General features: G+C 41.5%; 1 protein-coding gene across 1 annotated transcript in view; it reads right to left on the reverse strand.

Annotated features, from left to right (window-relative positions):
- LOC145455928 (uncharacterized) overlaps nucleotides 1-4,494 on the reverse strand; it is a 54,326-nt gene extending 49,832 nt beyond the window's left edge. The window contains exon 1 of the mRNA XM_080333961.1: nucleotides 3,740-4,494. Within this exon, the coding sequence (XP_080190087.1) occupies nucleotides 3,740-3,978 (239 nt within the window). The 5' untranslated portion in view covers nucleotides 3,979-4,494. The remainder of the gene's footprint in view (nucleotides 1-3,739) is intronic.
- Nucleotides 4,495-17,366: the final 12,872 nt, after the last annotated feature.

Here is a 17,366-nt window from a genome sequence, read left to right on the forward strand (position 1 = left end):
GTTACGAAACCGCACAGCGAAACGCTTATGTCCTATTAATGACTGACAAATAACAACCCGCTAGGTATGTATTGTGGTTTCAATCCTTGGCCGCGGCATCACGAGGGCCGGTTTATATTGCCCACAAGCGAGGATACTCAATGATCGAATCATCGATCTTTGTCGCTTTTAATAGTAATAATAATTGCGCAGGTTGCGAGTTTATGCTAGGGACTATATAGCCGCTAGAGACCGGGTCCCAAGTGACGTAACGACATTTCGCATGTCAAACGCCAGGCAGACTTGGATAAATAGTTAATTCTAGTTATTTTATTATGCTAATCAGAGGAGGGGTCTCCAACACGGCCCGCGTCCGGCAAGCGGCCCGCGTCGAAAGCAAGTACAACAACAAGTTTATTCGAATATTCAATAATGTGTTTTTTTTTTCGTGCCAGGCGGGAATTGCTGCATAACAAATCACATTTTTCACGATGGCTGTACAATAGGGCTCTTCAAAAATGATTTTTTTTCTCAAATCGTACTGGCTACTTGATAAAATTGTTAGGTTACCTAATCTAAGCCTACACACAGAATTTGGTTCAATTCCAGCAAGTAACCGCTTTGCTACAGGAGAAGACAGTTTCTATTTATTATATAAAAACAAATGAAAGAAAATTTGAAAATTTTCTGTTCACCCCATGAAAGTGTTAGGCTGTCTATAGAAACGATGCTCACAAAATTTGGTTTAATTCCAATCAGTGGAAGTGGAGTTATTGCCGTCGAAAAATTTGGATTTGAATAAAATAGTATTTACGGTGAGCACAACTATTATAAATAAACAAAGAATCGGTCACCGTAAATACTATTTTATTCAAATACAAATTTTTCGACGGCAATAACTCCGCTTCCACTGGTTGGAATTGAACCAAATTTGGTGAGCATCGTTTCTATAGACAGCCTAACACTTTCATGGGGTGAACAGAAAATTTTCAAATTTTCTATTATTTGTTTTTATATAATAAATAGAAACTGTCTTCTCCTGTAGCAAAGCGGTTACTGGCTGGAATTGAACCAAATTTTGTGTGTAGGCTTAAATTAGGTAACCTAACAATTTTATCAAGTAGCCAGTACGATTTGAGAAAAAAAAGTCATTTTTGAAGAGCCCTACTGTACAATTCCATTCTGCTACGTCCCGCCAAACAAGGCCTACTTACTTAGAAACACATTGAACACCCCTATTATTGACGCTGCAGCCCGCGACTTATCAAAGACCAGGATATTGGCCCGCGGGAAAATTTTAGTCTGAGACCCCCGGATTAAGACGAAATGCAGGTAATCTAATCCCGATTTAATTTGTGAAATGCTCCTATGCACTAATTTTAATTCTAACTGCATCGTGCGAAACGAGTCAAGTTTGGTGAACAGACATTTGTCATTCTCGTGCTTATAAAAATGAACTCTGGTTGTGATACGATCCTAACGCAATACGACATTCGTTCACGTCCACGCATACGCACTGTGACGGCATAACTACCGGCAATGGTATTTCAAGACTCTCCACAGCATTGGAAATCATGCTTGAAGCAATAGGGTACGAAGAGCTATTTTGATCTTATCGATTATCCACCAATATTATTATTAGACCCTGAAGTAGTGTAACGCGCCGCGTCGCGAAACGTGCGAACTCGACCCACCCACCCCGAACCCGCACACCCACAAAATTCAAAGAATAGAAGATTTTTCTTCATTTCCACGACTCGCTGAACAAACGGTGCGTGGTACATTTCGCAAGGATGTCAAGGTTCACAGCTGCTACACATCCTCGATTCAGATTCGCAGGCTCAGCGTAACAAATCTCAAACGCGACATTCGTGGAAAGGAGGAGTCGAACAGTCTTGAAGATAATAATCATAGCAGACAACTAGACAATTGGACTAACATCGAAATGCCCATATTCTAATTCTCATCTTATTTGTGAGATGTTTCTATTATACTTGAATTTAACTTCTAATATAATCCCTGGTTTTCCTGAAGATAACACAAAAGAACTGTATATAGTGCGAAACGTGTTAAGCTCAGTGTACGTACAGACAGTTGCCATGTATTTCCATTCCTTCTGTTCGGAGTTTAATTCAATTTCCAGGTTATTGCGAATTCAGTAATTGTAGTTCTTATCTAATGTGAAAAGAATGCGTAGTTATAATACTATATCTAATCTAATCTGGAAGAGATGGAAATGTTCTAATTGCCCAACACTGAATCATAGCATCATACTGTGATTTTAAGAATCCGTACCGTCGGATTTCTTCCCGGCTCTGAATTAACTTGAACCCAGCATAAAGTTGGGCCAGAAGTTAACTGCAGTAGAGAATCCCAAATGTAGGTTTTGGACTCAGATTGAGAGAAAACAACAGCCAAGTAGCACATCTGTGACGCTCCATTGCAAATTTTACAACTGTCTGCACTTCTGCTGCACATTAAATATGCAGTCACGTTCGCACTAGCAGTTCCGCGAATGACAAACCGCCAGAGTAATCAAGGAGCAATAAGCGCTATCACAAGTTGCCTAAAGTCGGCAATCACGATTGTGAGTAGACGAAGTTAAATCCCTGTAAATTGCAACACTATTGTTGTGAATACGCCGCTCAAAACATACCGCAAAATATTTTCACATAAGTCCTCGCATGGACCGATGTCGAATAATAAGATAATGCATTCATAGACTTGCGGGTGCGTAAGACGGAACATACATTATATCAACGATAAAAGCGAATGGCGTTGACGACATGACACATCGAAACAACATCCATCGCATAATCGGGGCCTACGATACTCAAGTATAATATTCAATTATAATATTCAATATCCCAAAGAACTTTTACTGCGCCTCGTAAAACAGGCGTAATCACAGCGTTAGTTGGCAAAAGTCTATTAGAGTGCTCGACTCGAGTCACTGCCCTAAAATAACTCGACTTGATTCGACCCACTATAAAAATTTGCGGGCTTGACTCGTAACTAAGTAACTGGACTTGCAAAAATTTTGAGCTGGCTTGCGATCACTCGAAATCAATTGTGACTCGCACATAGTACCTTACCCGTGTGTGCGTTACTCAGTGCATCGACGGATTGGGTCGCGGTTAAAAGCAGGGCGAGTATAGTACAATCGTCAATAAAGAGATTGAGTTAAGTTATTGTTCTTGTTGTTTTAATATTAATTATTATATAATCATGTTATAATAAGTTGTAGAGCACCGTATAAAGCATTATATCACCCTACACTGGGACGCTGTACTGTACACAAGTGCTAGTAAAATTTAAGAAATATGATGATATGTATAGTCGTAAAGAAATAATAAACACTATTGTAGTTGGAATGTACGTGTAAATAATATTCATATTTAGACATGTATGGTCACTGGTCAGTGGTCACGGTCATTTTACACCAGGCTTAGGCAGTTCGGATGAGAGTGTGCGTGTTCCTGTAAATTTTATCTTCACGGGATTTTATTTGATGCCGCATTTAGATTAACATAATTTATATTGATTTCAATGATATCTATTATAGCGATCATAGCAGCACACAACGCCAGGCGCTTTAAGCTATACTTCTAGGTAACTTGAAATGTCTTGTGAACAAAGACGTTGTTCCTACACGTCACACCATTGTGCCATGCGGTCGATTGTAATGAAACACTAACACGAGACCCGCGCATTGAATGACCATCATATCGATATCGAAACATAATCAACGAGCACTTACCCCCGGTTCGCCCCGTCCGGATTCCTCCCACGCGAATTCCGCCCGTCCCCCGCCGGAGACACACCCGGGTCCACCCGGTACACGCGATTCTGCCCATCCAAGTCCGGTCTGTACTGCGCGTGTCCGGCGGCGTCCGTGTTGAACAGGGACGCCGGAAATTCGAGATTTCCGGGGCCCGGATACAGGTAACCGGTGAGATTGCGGACGGATCGGCCGAAATCAGGCGGAGTCTCAGACATGGTATCGTATCCGACTGGTTCCGATTAGGCTAGATAGCATTACAATGTATGTATGTCCTGAAATATTTACAGTGCGGTCATTGCAGATTTATCAGTTACTGATAAAAAAAAGATTCGCATCATTCATAATGAGAGGGCAAGTTTTTGTTGCACTAAAATCGCGAGAAAGTTGCACTTAATTTTAACAAAAGTTGCATTAATAATTTTGGTTGAATTATTAGGGTATGAGATACTCGAAAGGTTCCGTTGAATAACCTAGTTCCTGCAGAGGTGTCAAATTTGTTACTTTGCCATTTAACGGCATTTTTTCCAGGCACACAGAAAGAAAATTACGCAATGCGGGAATAGTTTTCCCCAAAAAGCCAAACAGCATAGCGATCAACCCTCTTCCTAAAACTAGTCAAATGACACACCCGAACGCCCTAGGTCTGCAAACTTCAACCTAGGCATTACAGAAAAAATCACTTTCGGCGACTCTAATCAATAGCCCGAAAAAAGTGAACCAGTGAAAATGTAATTTTCGGCGGTCTCGCCGAAATTGGAAACTATCTCAAATTTAAACGACATAATTAATAAAGGGATCTATTTACATATTGTTCCGGCACTGCCGTGCTTGGCAGGGGTAGTTAAACTTCTTGCTTGTAAGCCATTGGGTCATAGATAACAGCGACATGCCGCTAACCCATCATATAGCTCTCTGCTATGCAGATTAAAGAGAATAGAACAATACTATAAATACTTCATAGCATGTTTTTGAATCACTCCTTTACATTTTTACGTAATATTTGATAAAAGTTGCTGTAAAAATTGCCACGAAAAAAAGGGAAAAGTTGCAAAAAGTTGCACTATAAAATCCCTCCAAACACCTTAAAACATCATAGTAAATAGATTCTGACTATCTAGGAAGCTGTCGGAAGCTGTAAAAAAAGTTGCAAAAGTTGCAAAAACTTGCCCTAATAATGAGCTAATGACATAATCATAAATGACTGACTGGCAATGTGGGCATCAATGATTGATGTATAATTCGTTATGACGTCACAACACTATAAACGACGTTAAAAGTTCAAACGTGTACCATTTCTGCGGCCATAAAGAATATAACGCCAGTTCCATACCACATTAAAGATATTACTTGGTATTTATTTCGACCATTTCTATTGAATTGCACTTTGTGACAATGGTATTGGCTGATCGCGACTTCGCAGATATGTCATTTCAACATGCGTGGGTTCTACGTATTACTGTAGCTTTGTGCTACATCTTTCGTATGCTGCGACACGACCAATCGCGATGTACAGCCTTCCGCATTGGTAAACAGTATCGAAACTATAATTCTCGTATATAAATTAAGCCTTTGTGGTGAGGACGGTATAATTTCGTACTCGTAAAAATCATCTATCATTACTCGGCTCGAATGTCGAATCATAGTGCCCAGCCACCCCTGATTGCCGATGTGGCGAGATAGCGTATAGTGGTATAACCTACAGCTGTGACACCAATGGGTTGCGGGTTCGAGTCTGACCGAGGTCAACTCCACATTCCACAATTCCTACCTTAGTGCTGGAGGTTTATCTAGGCTTCGACTCGCCATCTGGCCGTGTAAGCGGTGTCTTACAAAAGCCTGAAAGTGGGCCGCGCTACAAGTCGGCAACTACGTACGGAATAAAAATGAAGAAAATTGGCCTGGTGTAAATGCCCAATGACCAATTGACCATAGTAGTCGACAAACACCATGAATATCACAAAACAACAAACAGCTGTTTGCCAATATCATACACTAGTTGCGTTGTTGATATAAATCGATGGGTTACAGTCGACGGTCAGAAGCTAATAATGGCAGATTGCAACAAGCAAGGCGATGATTCTCGTCTTGGAGATTCGACGGCGCCTCCACTCCACTCTACATTTTCATACTACTCAAGTAGGTTTCGCCTACTTGCACCCACTTCGGACTATTACATAATAGGAAATATACCAGGTATAGACAACCAGTTGTAGTAATTTCAACTCTTCACAGTTCGATGAAACGTGATTGATTCGACCCGGTTGATGTTACTGAAATTTATTAGATTTTTTAATGCACGACTTTATTTCATTGAGCGCAATGCAAAAGTGGCCACAAACCGTTCTCTAATCACGGACTCTCGCAAGAAACATTTGAGCTCTACCGCTAACCCCTTAAAACTGAAGGCCGCGCAGAAATACATACAGCAGTCCAAGCTGAGGTCGTGCGAAGCGCGAAGACATTTTAAAAATAACATTCTTACTGCAATGAATTTGGGAAATTTTATGCAAATCAAATCTTCCGTTTGGTGCGGGATCTAAAATACTTTGACTTGCCAACAAGCGATGTCGCGACCCAAATTTATACTTTTCGCAACCCATACACAGGGAGACAGTTCTCTGTGTAATTCCCTTTGTATATTATTCGCCGTAAGGAGGAAGTTTTGAATACCAGTTACTAGCGTCTAATAGCCCAGAACGGAGTAGCCACTAGCCATGCTCTCGCAGTACGAAACTGAAAGCTCTTCACCAGTATAGTTCTTGACCTTAACTATCGCGACCCATCATTAGGGCTGTTCAAAAATAACTTTTTTTCCTGGATTCCAGCTATTCACTTATCAAATTGTCAGGTTACCCTAAAAAACGCTGCACACCAAATTTGGTTCAATTCTAACAAGTATAGGACTCCGCAGATCCAATTAAAATTTTTAATTTATTAGGGAAAATTGAAAAAAAAAAATTTCAAATTTTTCTGCCAACCCTACGAAATTGTTGAGCTGTCTTTAAAGACGATGCAAAACAAATTTGAGTCAATTCCGACCAGTAGAAGCGGAGTTATGTGAGTTTTTTGATGATAATCCTCGGATTATCCTTGATTGGTGGGTCATCATCTTTCCGTCGTAGGGGTGATGACACTGATAAGATAACCCAATATCGTGACGTTACAAAGAAAAGGTAACTTCGAAGCTTCCTCGCAACGTAAAACAGTACAAATATCGCACTGATGTACAGAAACAAAAATATCCCACCGTTCATCAGCATTACCGGATCTCGTCGCTTTATGGATTTGGTCAATTTATTTCGACCAACAAAATCATGCGCGGTACAACATACGACCGCCTCAAAGTATTTCGCAAGCCATACGGGCCTCACGTTGAATTTTGAAAACAATGCACTGGGTTCGGAATTTCCAATTCTCTACTAGTTGCTGACGATTACCACTGACGAGCGTCAGCCAAAAATATCCGGGTTCATTTCAATATGAATACACTATGCAATTGTATACCTCCAAGAATCTCTTTAAATAATTATGTTACAATAGAATAATAGTCAAAAATTAGTTTCCGAACCGAAACGTGGCCGTGAAGCATTTTCGAGCGGTAAGAATCATTGAAGCCCAAAAGGCCAGGGGTTCTCAAACTGGGGTACGCGTACCTCCAGGGGCACGCGAGAAAAAAATTCGGGTGTACGCGGGTAACTAAATTTTTCTAGCACTGTGGCAATTTATGCAACCTTATTTTTAACGGGCACGCCATCCCATAGAAATGGTACGCAGTTTAAGAACAAAGTTTGAAAACCCCTGCGTTAGGCTGTCGGATTGTTCTATTTTCGATAAATTTCGCACAAAACTAGACTTAGATAGACAAACGCGTAACATTTATTTCCCAACGTAGGCTATGGTGGAAAAACGTTTCGTGCAGCGATTGTTTTGATATATCGGTCGATCGCGATAATTTCCGCACTACATACGGCCACGGATATCTATTCTGCAATTGCCCAATGCCCATACAGAGTCGCTTTCTAGCTATGTCCCATCGCTTATCCACTGCGAGCTATTGTGACCGCAAAGCGTACACCGTTGTTGGTACACTGATTGCACCATCACATTCTTCCATTTCTCGTATTGAAAATTAACAAACTAAACTGCGATTAGCTACAAATCAACGCGCGGCTTCAAGCCAAACAAAGATAAACGCAGCCCGACGCCATTGCTTCGGCGAGGCGGAATATGACGCGAGTGATCAAGCGTAGTAATGTCGCATTCTCTCGCGAGCCGAATCGACTGCTCGCTCAAAATGCCCGTAGTGTATCAGCCATTCAGCCACGCAACGCTTATTGGAGGTACACACGGCGCGGATCGCAAATATTGGGCTTCGGATTTGAGTGGACTTGGGCGAGAAAAACCGGACTGCGGACATTTCGTGTACGCGAAATATTTAGATCTGCGTCGCTTTTTATTTATATTCCCGAACGCCGGGCAGGACTCTCGTAACTGCTCTTAACATTCCCTCAAGGCAACAGAAAGTTAATCGCGGATATTGATTGATACTCTCTCGCGCGCACGCCGCCAACCTACTTTAAACAGACAGTAGTGAAACGACGCAGCTGTAATTCAAATGTTTAATGCATACTGTGGGTGCTACCGTTATTTTGCATAATTTTCCCACGGATTCACACACTATGAAACAACAAGCGCTCAAATTTTCGATGACTTTTTGCACTATTTATTCAAACCTTCATAGTACACGCGCCATACCAGATCTATTCATAATTGACGAGCGAAACCAAGTAACTCTTTACGGCAATAAGCAAGAATCGCATATAATACCCGCACACTAATTGGAAGCACATAGTCTGAAAACGGCAACATCGCGAGGTAGAACATACGCTAGCTGCGTATTACCACGCTAGCTGCGTATTACCAAGTCTCCCAAAATCGGTTTCACGTAGACAATAATAATGCTGCGAATTACTCTGCTAGCAGTGGAATGATAATGATAATGATCAATTCGCAAGCGTAAGGCATGTGGAATGAATCAAATGATTCGCTTCGATCGCGGCGGGCGAAGGACCTATTTACAGTACAACGCTTCTTACAATACTCATAACGTGTGAATCAGTTAAGAACGGGGTTCTTTCTGAAAGGGCGGGATCCCGAACAGCACATTCGAACATTTTCAAGCATGAGATCATTATCTAACCGTGGCAGATGACGCGACAACAACCGGTCATTAGTAGGTATATTATACCACACAAACAAAATATGTGCGCTATCATATTAATGTCAGAACTGTCTCTCGCGAGATGGAGACATATCAGTAATGTAGAATAATAAATCGACGCAATTCAAAATACGAACAGTTCGGCCGAGCTGTTACAACAAACTGGAATGGTCTGCAATTCATAAAGCATAAGTTCATAGTATATAGACACTGGACAGGAAGTTACAAGACAGCCCAGTGACCGTGAGTGCGAATTCAACTGAAAAACTTATGAAATCCAGCCCCCTTGGTCATTCTACGCTGTGTACGTTACTGGACTTGGAGCTGCAGGCAAGCTTGCTAATAACAAGCTTAATTATCACGTGGAAAATAGTATCTAAATTATAATTCTCGCCGATGAATTAACTTTTAGTGGAATGGAGTGTATATTTTTAGTAAGCGAAAAAAGCATCTCTCATATCTCGGCCCGAGTCATCGTGCGTAGCCCCGTTTGGTACCCTTCGATTTACCACCCACCCAAAACGATAATGTAGGATGACGCTATGGTAAGTGGCGCCTACCTCAGCACCCGCGAAATTAGTTGGAAACATCCGATGCCGGTCATCGGGTTATGGGAACCGGAGTCATTGCAGCATAGCGGTTTATATCCCTGTGTGACTACGCGTAGTTAACAGATGATGCTATCACCGCCCTAACGATAAGCACGTGTTAAAATTACATTTCACGGTAGAGATTGGTAAATTATCAGATCGCTGTACCATTGCTTTCGTCACACGATAAAAATTTGCAAGTAAAATCGCTGGTAGGAAACGGTTCCATGGCGCTAACCCGAACGTATGTAACAGAGTTCAGAGTTCTTGAATCGACTTTTTGCGGTGATGACGGTTTCACCGCTCTGGAAGTTTCTTATCTTATTATATTTCATTCTATATTTGTATCATCGCGATAATCGGCATTCTCTCAGACTTACTTAGGTCTGACCGATTGATTGCATACGAGATTATTCCTGCTGAAACCGATCGCTCCCAGCAGGAAAGTATTGATCCGGATGCAAGACAAAAATCCGGCGGGGCTCAATCCGGGTCCGAGTTTTAGACAATTTGATAAATGAATGCGGTTTATTTACCTATTTGAAGCGACTTTTTGGGGTACAAAACTTCAATATGATTTAATAATATATATATATATTATTAAAATGGATATTACCTATTTGAACGATTCAAGTCATTATGACTGTTAATGTCACAATATGTGTCAGTCGAATACTCAAAGTTTAATACTCCACCACCCGAATTCGAATCATCAAGGTAATTGATTTTGCACAGCCTTACTCAGGATGTCGAATATGTGATCCGAAACAAATCATATTTGAGGTGGGCTGATTCTAGTTCATCAGTATCACCAAAGTTTTGTCTATTACCGTCTTCCTAACATGAGCACTTGAGCAGAATGGTAAAATATACATTGATTTTGCTACCCGAGTTATCGGCTAGGACACCGAAATAAATCCCGTCTCACAAAAAATGAAGGGGTCAACTACGATTCGTGCGCTGAGCAGCCTTGTCTGACAATAATTCTTGCTCATGTGACGTCATACAGCGGCCCCGAGAAATCGTTGAACGAGTAGCAAAACCATGCCAAGTCGTTTCCTAAATGATAACTAGTTTCTCCGCAAAACACGTATGCATGTATTTGCGATATGATATGTACGAAATACATTCAAGGTTCGGTGTTCCTCATATGATCGAATCCACAGTCATAACTAAGCCAATTAAAATATACTCATCAAGTACCGGTCGAGCCGTTCATGTCGTTGATCAACTACAGGTCAAATGTTACAATCACTGCATGAGCATTGAGCACATACAGTAAATTGCAGCATGATAAAAATTCGTAACCCTAGCTGAGGTAAAATAACGAGCGCACAACAACAAATGCTTGTGTCTCTGGGCTTTTGGTTAAGTGCAGTGACGGATGGGCGGCGTAAGGTCACGCGTACTGGGATATATTATGATATGTTTAGGTTATACTTGACTGCGATTAAAATGGTGAAGATGACATTCATGTTGCTCCATCTGCATTCTGCACAGTAGGTTACAAACATGAATGCTCCGGATTTAACTGGGACATGACAGCGGTTTAATAATATACTGTATGATCTGCCGACGAATGCTCTCAATAATTCAGGTTTCGATGCAGTGGCAGTACTGAATCTACGGTAAATCTTGTTCTGATGCTCGAATGTCACAAATTATTGTACACCATGGACGTAGGACTCAATCCATATAACATATGTGATTCCGTACGTTTTTTATCAGACCGTTCCTCTCATTGAGGCTAACGTTGCCTCGTGTAGTATGGGAAAGTTATATATTTCCTACTTCCTATTTAACGTTACCGCAACCGTACACAAAATATGTCGACGTCTATCAGTCGTTTCAAAAACCGTACATCATTGAAATAATGCTGAAATTACACAAATGTGCACATTAGATAAGGACGCATACGACTTGACGATTATGTTGCATATTGGTTTATCGGTAACCTCACAGGACATACTGTGAATTACATTCTATCGCTCTACGCAGGTTATTTAATTCAGGTATGAAGTACACATTACGCACTTGCACACGCGGATTAGAAAAGCTCTGCTGATTTTGCAGTTATCGAACGTCGTGTGCTGTTACGAAAATGTAGCACGCCTGAGACGTATCAATGAGAACGCATTGCGACCAGCGCCAGAACCTGCCGAAATATCGTAAAACGCTGATACGATTTTGACCTCGGAGCTTTGTTGTGATGCAATAGCTTGCGCGAACTAACGAGTAAGTTTTCGTTGGTGCCCCGACGCAGGTCCAAACATCGAACGACGGAGGGAGAACTCATCGTTGCAGAGACAGGCATATCTTATATAAGTAAAACCAGCTGATGGTTCCGAGCCGTGTCGCATTTGCGCACGCCATACGAAAGATTATAGTACAATTTCACCTATCTGATCACCTCGAAGTAGTTTGATTCCCTACATTATCGATTCCCGTCTGAAAGACTGCGGCTCCGGCTTACCTAGCACATTGCGAAGGCACAAGCCTGTTTTTACAATTCTCTGACTTGCCTTCGCTTCGAGCTGAGATTTGACGTCACACACTGAAGAGCGATGTGAGAGACGGGCGTGAGCTAACTTACTAAAGAGGAAACAGTGCGTAACGAAAAATTTACAACGAAAGAAACAGCGCCGTTGGTGAAAGAAAGATTACGTCTCTTGAATGAAGATGGTAGGAATAGAGGCAAATTGCTACACCGGTATCTATGACCAATCCACCCAATATCGAGCTGAGTCTGGGTACTTCCCAATCCGGGGAGTAGTCAGTTATAGTTTAATTAGTATGCAGTAGTATATCAAGAAAAGCGTGCTTCATATTATTATCGCATCACCATCGCGACATTGCCTTTCTTGATTCGCGTGATTCACTCGAAGTCTATATGCAAGTCGTCCGCTTTTACGTTTTACTTTGCGTTTAGAATTGTAGATATCTCATCAGGACATGATAGATGCTGTTTCAACTCAAGACAATGAACAACATATGCGTAGTCTAACGTTGATAGTTAGTGTCCTTGTGATATCGGTAGGTTATAATCCAATATTGAGTAGTCGAATTCCCTGTGATTTGAGTGACTGCTTCAAATTTTTGTTTGGTCAAAATTATCCTATGTCGTGAAATTATGTAAGTGCACTTTCAGCAACGAGCATGAAACCTGTTTGTTTGCCGCAAGTCATCTCCTGTCGATTAGCCCGCGAACGTGGTAGTTACAGCTGGGGTGTTGCTTTGCCAAATGTTGACGAATTCTCTTCCCAATGACTCTGTGATCGAACTATACAATCGACCGCTTACGGGGGGTTTGGCAAATGGAAATCCAGAAATACTGGATGATCTTAAAAACACTTCGCGAATGTTTTTTTTTATAACATCCGGATCTGAAAGTTGAGTCTACCATTACTAATATTATAAAAACACTCTGGTTCTTAATCTATCTTTTCACAATATCACGGTATGCTGTCGACGTATCTATATGAATGGAATATCAATGTCACATTCTTGCCGACACAGTACCGTCATTCTGACTCTCAGCTTGTTTCCAAGACATCTTGTCCAATGAGAAGCATCGCGATGGTCTTGTTACCTAAGGTAACGGAAATTAGTTCGGGTTAGATCGACCTAAAGCTTCCATAATTCTGCAGCTCTATTTACAATAATAGCGAGTCCGCAAACATCGCACCAAAATCATGATTTTCTGGTCGCAAATTGGGTTATAATTTTAGGTTACGGGTTTGTGATCCAGCTTATGGATCTGCGATAGATCAGGACCGTATCATTTAGCCCTGGTTCCATTTTCAGGGACAATATTATCCCAGGTAAATCGTTGTCAGATTTTACCGATATCTCATGTATTTGACGTATGCATTTATATCGATCATTGCCATGCTTGTTCGATCTTTAATCTGTGATGATTAATTCCCGTGGCGTACAAAACTTAGGATAAAATGTGTATTTGCAGCCCATTTTATTGAAGCAGTGTAGTTAACTGATTTTGGTACGCGCATTCATAAAGGTATTCGTTTGGTCTTGCCGTGGGATTTCTTGTATCCGTAAAGCACAACAGACAGTCACAGCTGTACACTTGGTGACGCAGGAGATTAGTTACTAGGCTATTGGAGTTTCTCCGCAAACCGCCGTAACTCGATATCTATGGTCATGGTCAGGGTCATCCATCATGCTCAAAACAGCGTTGATTAATTTTGTAGAGCATTATATTCCTACTTTAAAAGTATGCAACTATTTACTTAGAAATGAAAATTAACTGATTAACAGAAATAATGTTCTTCGTCCAACAAAGGTAGTAAAACCACTCGTCAATCACAAACGCTGCGAAATAATCTCTGACGGGGTGGGGGGGGGCAGTAAGCAACGAACAGCTGGTAAATACATTTTTTTAACTGAAGGAAATTTTACATTTTGCTGCGTGTTTAGTTAGGTAGTGATGAATTGGTGGGAATAGCAAATAACTATATATATGAACTGATCTTCTGTTGCCGAATATGGTAGCAATCAATACAACCCTATCAATATTATTATCCTATACTATGCCGCATATGTGACCTATCGTCCAGAGTTAATTCGCTGAAAATTTAGGGATCCATCTTATCGCAACCTCATTAGTTAGATGTTCGGTTGGTGCGGAAAGGGATTAAGTAACGTCCTGCCATCGTGCGTAGTTTCCTGGATATCAAAATACTAAAATCTCATTCAAGTATTGGAACAACGGGTTTTGCGGAAACATATTTCTCGCGCTCTCGGGAACTCAATTTCAGGATGATGTCGATGTGTAGCCTATCATATGCAGGAGCGTAACTGCCGCACCCCATATCCCCCAATTGGGGGGGTGAGCTCGAACTGGGCCAAAAATTATTTCGTTAATTAGCATAAATTATAGAGTAATTTTATGTAAATTTATGCAACTTTTTGAAAAAAATTTCGCGATGCGCGAGATCTCAAGTTACCAGATGCCTTGATTATTGGGTACCCTGCCCAAGAAAAAATACGCATGATTTATAGAAATCGTCATTTTTCTGCCATTACCGCGCCACGTGCCACTCTGAACCCCACAAGACAAATGACAATGCGCAAGGAAAATTATATGGCAGTGAAGAAATACCAATTTGAAATCGTGTGCGTCTTTTAGTTCACTACGTATGGGCGATTTCAATATCTTTTGACATAGCAGACAGGCATTCACGAAATAATACTGTGTAACTAAGTCATTATACCAACGGGTACGCCCGAAGCTGTTTAATTATTATTTAAGCGCCCTACATTTTCCAGTACACTCAGCTCTACCGGTAAATCTGACTACGTGAGCAGTGAGAGGATAATATTTGTTAGCAAGACATGTGCAATTCCCCATCACATTGACCGATTCAATCTTGAATTATAATAGAAACTTTTCGCCCTTCGCGCGTTCACGGTAAAAACGTACAACCGCAGAGAGGGTCCGGGGGGGGGGCGAAACCTTCCAGAAGTTTGTTGTATCGCCATATGGGGGCCCAAGACCAACGTTTTTTGGGGGGGAGTGACGAAGTGCTGCTTGGTCCTGATCATATGGTTTAGTGCAGGGTTTCCCTAACTGGGTGTCGCGGAACGAAAATCGGGGGTCATGAAGAGTATATCAATTCAACGCAGGGTATCATACACATTATGGTATACAACAGTGGTTCTCGAACGCCGGTTCGCGACAAGTATCCTGCCGCTCCCCAAAATATATCAGACTTTAATATCTCAATTCCAAAATGCAAGACGTTGGACGCTTGTCCATTAATCATAAAATTTAAATATCAAATTTAAATTGATTTAGATGTTAGAGAAATATTCCCGCCACAAAAACATCAGACGAGGATGGTTGAAAGCTGCTAAGTAAGACGAGGACGCTCGAAAGACGAGAAGAGATTATATTGCCGGAAATGGACAAACTGTAGTGTGATCAAAGGACGTGTCTCGCCGCCTTAATCGATCTAATATTTTTCTGCGTGCCCTACGTAGTTCTTGATAATCTCTGCTTAGTTGAGACTCAAAGTAAGATTTTCTGCAAGTGAATGCAATATGTCCCCGCTTAGCCACAGAGCATAAAAATAGCAGTATACAATAATATGTTGGTTATTGCTACTCATTATCGGGAAAGTGTGATTTAGTTTCAGTGGCTTACAGGCGTACGCAAGCAGGCATTGCTATTCTTTTGCGATTTCCGAAACGAAACACGCTACGCAAAGCTTCGTTTGACTCGCTACCAGACCCGTAATACACTTTGCAATGTACAATATAGCCTACTCACACTTGTTCGAACGAGGCAGCGATATCGTAACTATTTTATTCGAGACATAGTGAGTGTCAACGCGTTATTTGGACGTATTCAAGAAATATTTCAACGTCACCAGGCTGACCGCCACCAGATTCGTCAATTCTAGGTGAACATTCAACTATGGTCGAAAATTCGATAATGGCTGGCATTTGCGGTTAGCTTCCATTAATAGACTTTATCAGTTAAAGTGTTAATATAGTCAGGTCAAGAATTCTTCGGCTTTGACCGAGCGAGGTAGTGTAATGGTTATGCGTCCAGCTTCTCGTGGGTTCAATCCCCGGCCGGGTCAGACCAAAGACTCTAAAACTGGTATCCGCGGCTATCCAGCTAGGCGCTCAGCATCCATGGACAGCGTGGAGGAGAAAAATACGGTGGTGCAGACTAGATGACCTTGCTTGAAGGTCGTATCGCATCTCCATCGTCAAAGCATCTCGATGGTGCAGGCGAAAATAAATCTGATCGCTCTCTCTCTCTCTTGGCGTGAAATATGTGCTCCATGTTTGGTCCAAACGCCTTGTGATTTATAAGCAATTGAATAGCAACACACGATTCATACACATCACATCGCTCTGAATCCTCTTCGCTTGTGAGATATTTAATCACTGTCATCCTCCCTGTTACGCGGTTACACGCCACCGACCAGTCACCATCTGCACAGATAGGATGCATCATACAATGCGCATTTACACTTATGTGTATCAGTAAAACCAGTAGGGTGACGGTTAGGGCTGAGCGAGCAGGATGATTCGAGTGTAAATTCACATGATTCGAGTCGACTAGTGAGAGATGATATTTTCGAGTACCGAAGTCATACGCTCCCTGCCACTTTCAGTCAACTTGTCGACAAGAATTATAGTTTCGATACTATTTTACCCACTGAAAGGCTGTAAACTTCAGTTGGCCATATCGTAGCAGACGAGATAAGTTTACACAGCTATGCACGCCAGTGTAAATGACATTTGTGTAATGAAATTGTCACAATTGTCACAATGTGCAATGAAATATTGGTATGCTCGTAAAAATAGCTGTGATGTAAAAGTAGATCTGACACTGTATAATCCCGCGGTCGCAAAAACGATACAAAATTCGCATATCTGCACCATTCATACCGTGATGACGTCATAATGTGGACTCATTAGCCCAAGTGGTGGCAATATGATGACTACACCCCCGAAAGCAACCTGCCTCTCCAGGCCTATCTTCTCCTCAAGAAAAGCATGTAAGGATAGACCAATCCACTGATAAGTATTCGCGCACCCATACGCGACACAGTGTATGATACACCCCGTGAGTCTTTCCTGGATGATTTAGCGCCTGGAGTTGATTGTAGTTTGTTTCCATGGCGTGGTGCCGAACTTATCAACACGCCAAAGCCGTACATCTACAGATGTAAAGATAGGCAATGAGCTCTAATTCTAATCGATGCCGCAAGCACTCGATGCACGTAAATAAACAATGCACGGCTTTCGATAC

This window comes from Botryllus schlosseri, chromosome 14 (assembly GCF_051294905.1).
Source record: "Botryllus schlosseri isolate E-star chromosome 14, Bs_hap1, whole genome shotgun sequence".
NCBI lineage: Eukaryota > Metazoa > Chordata > Ascidiacea > Stolidobranchia > Styelidae > Botryllus > Botryllus schlosseri.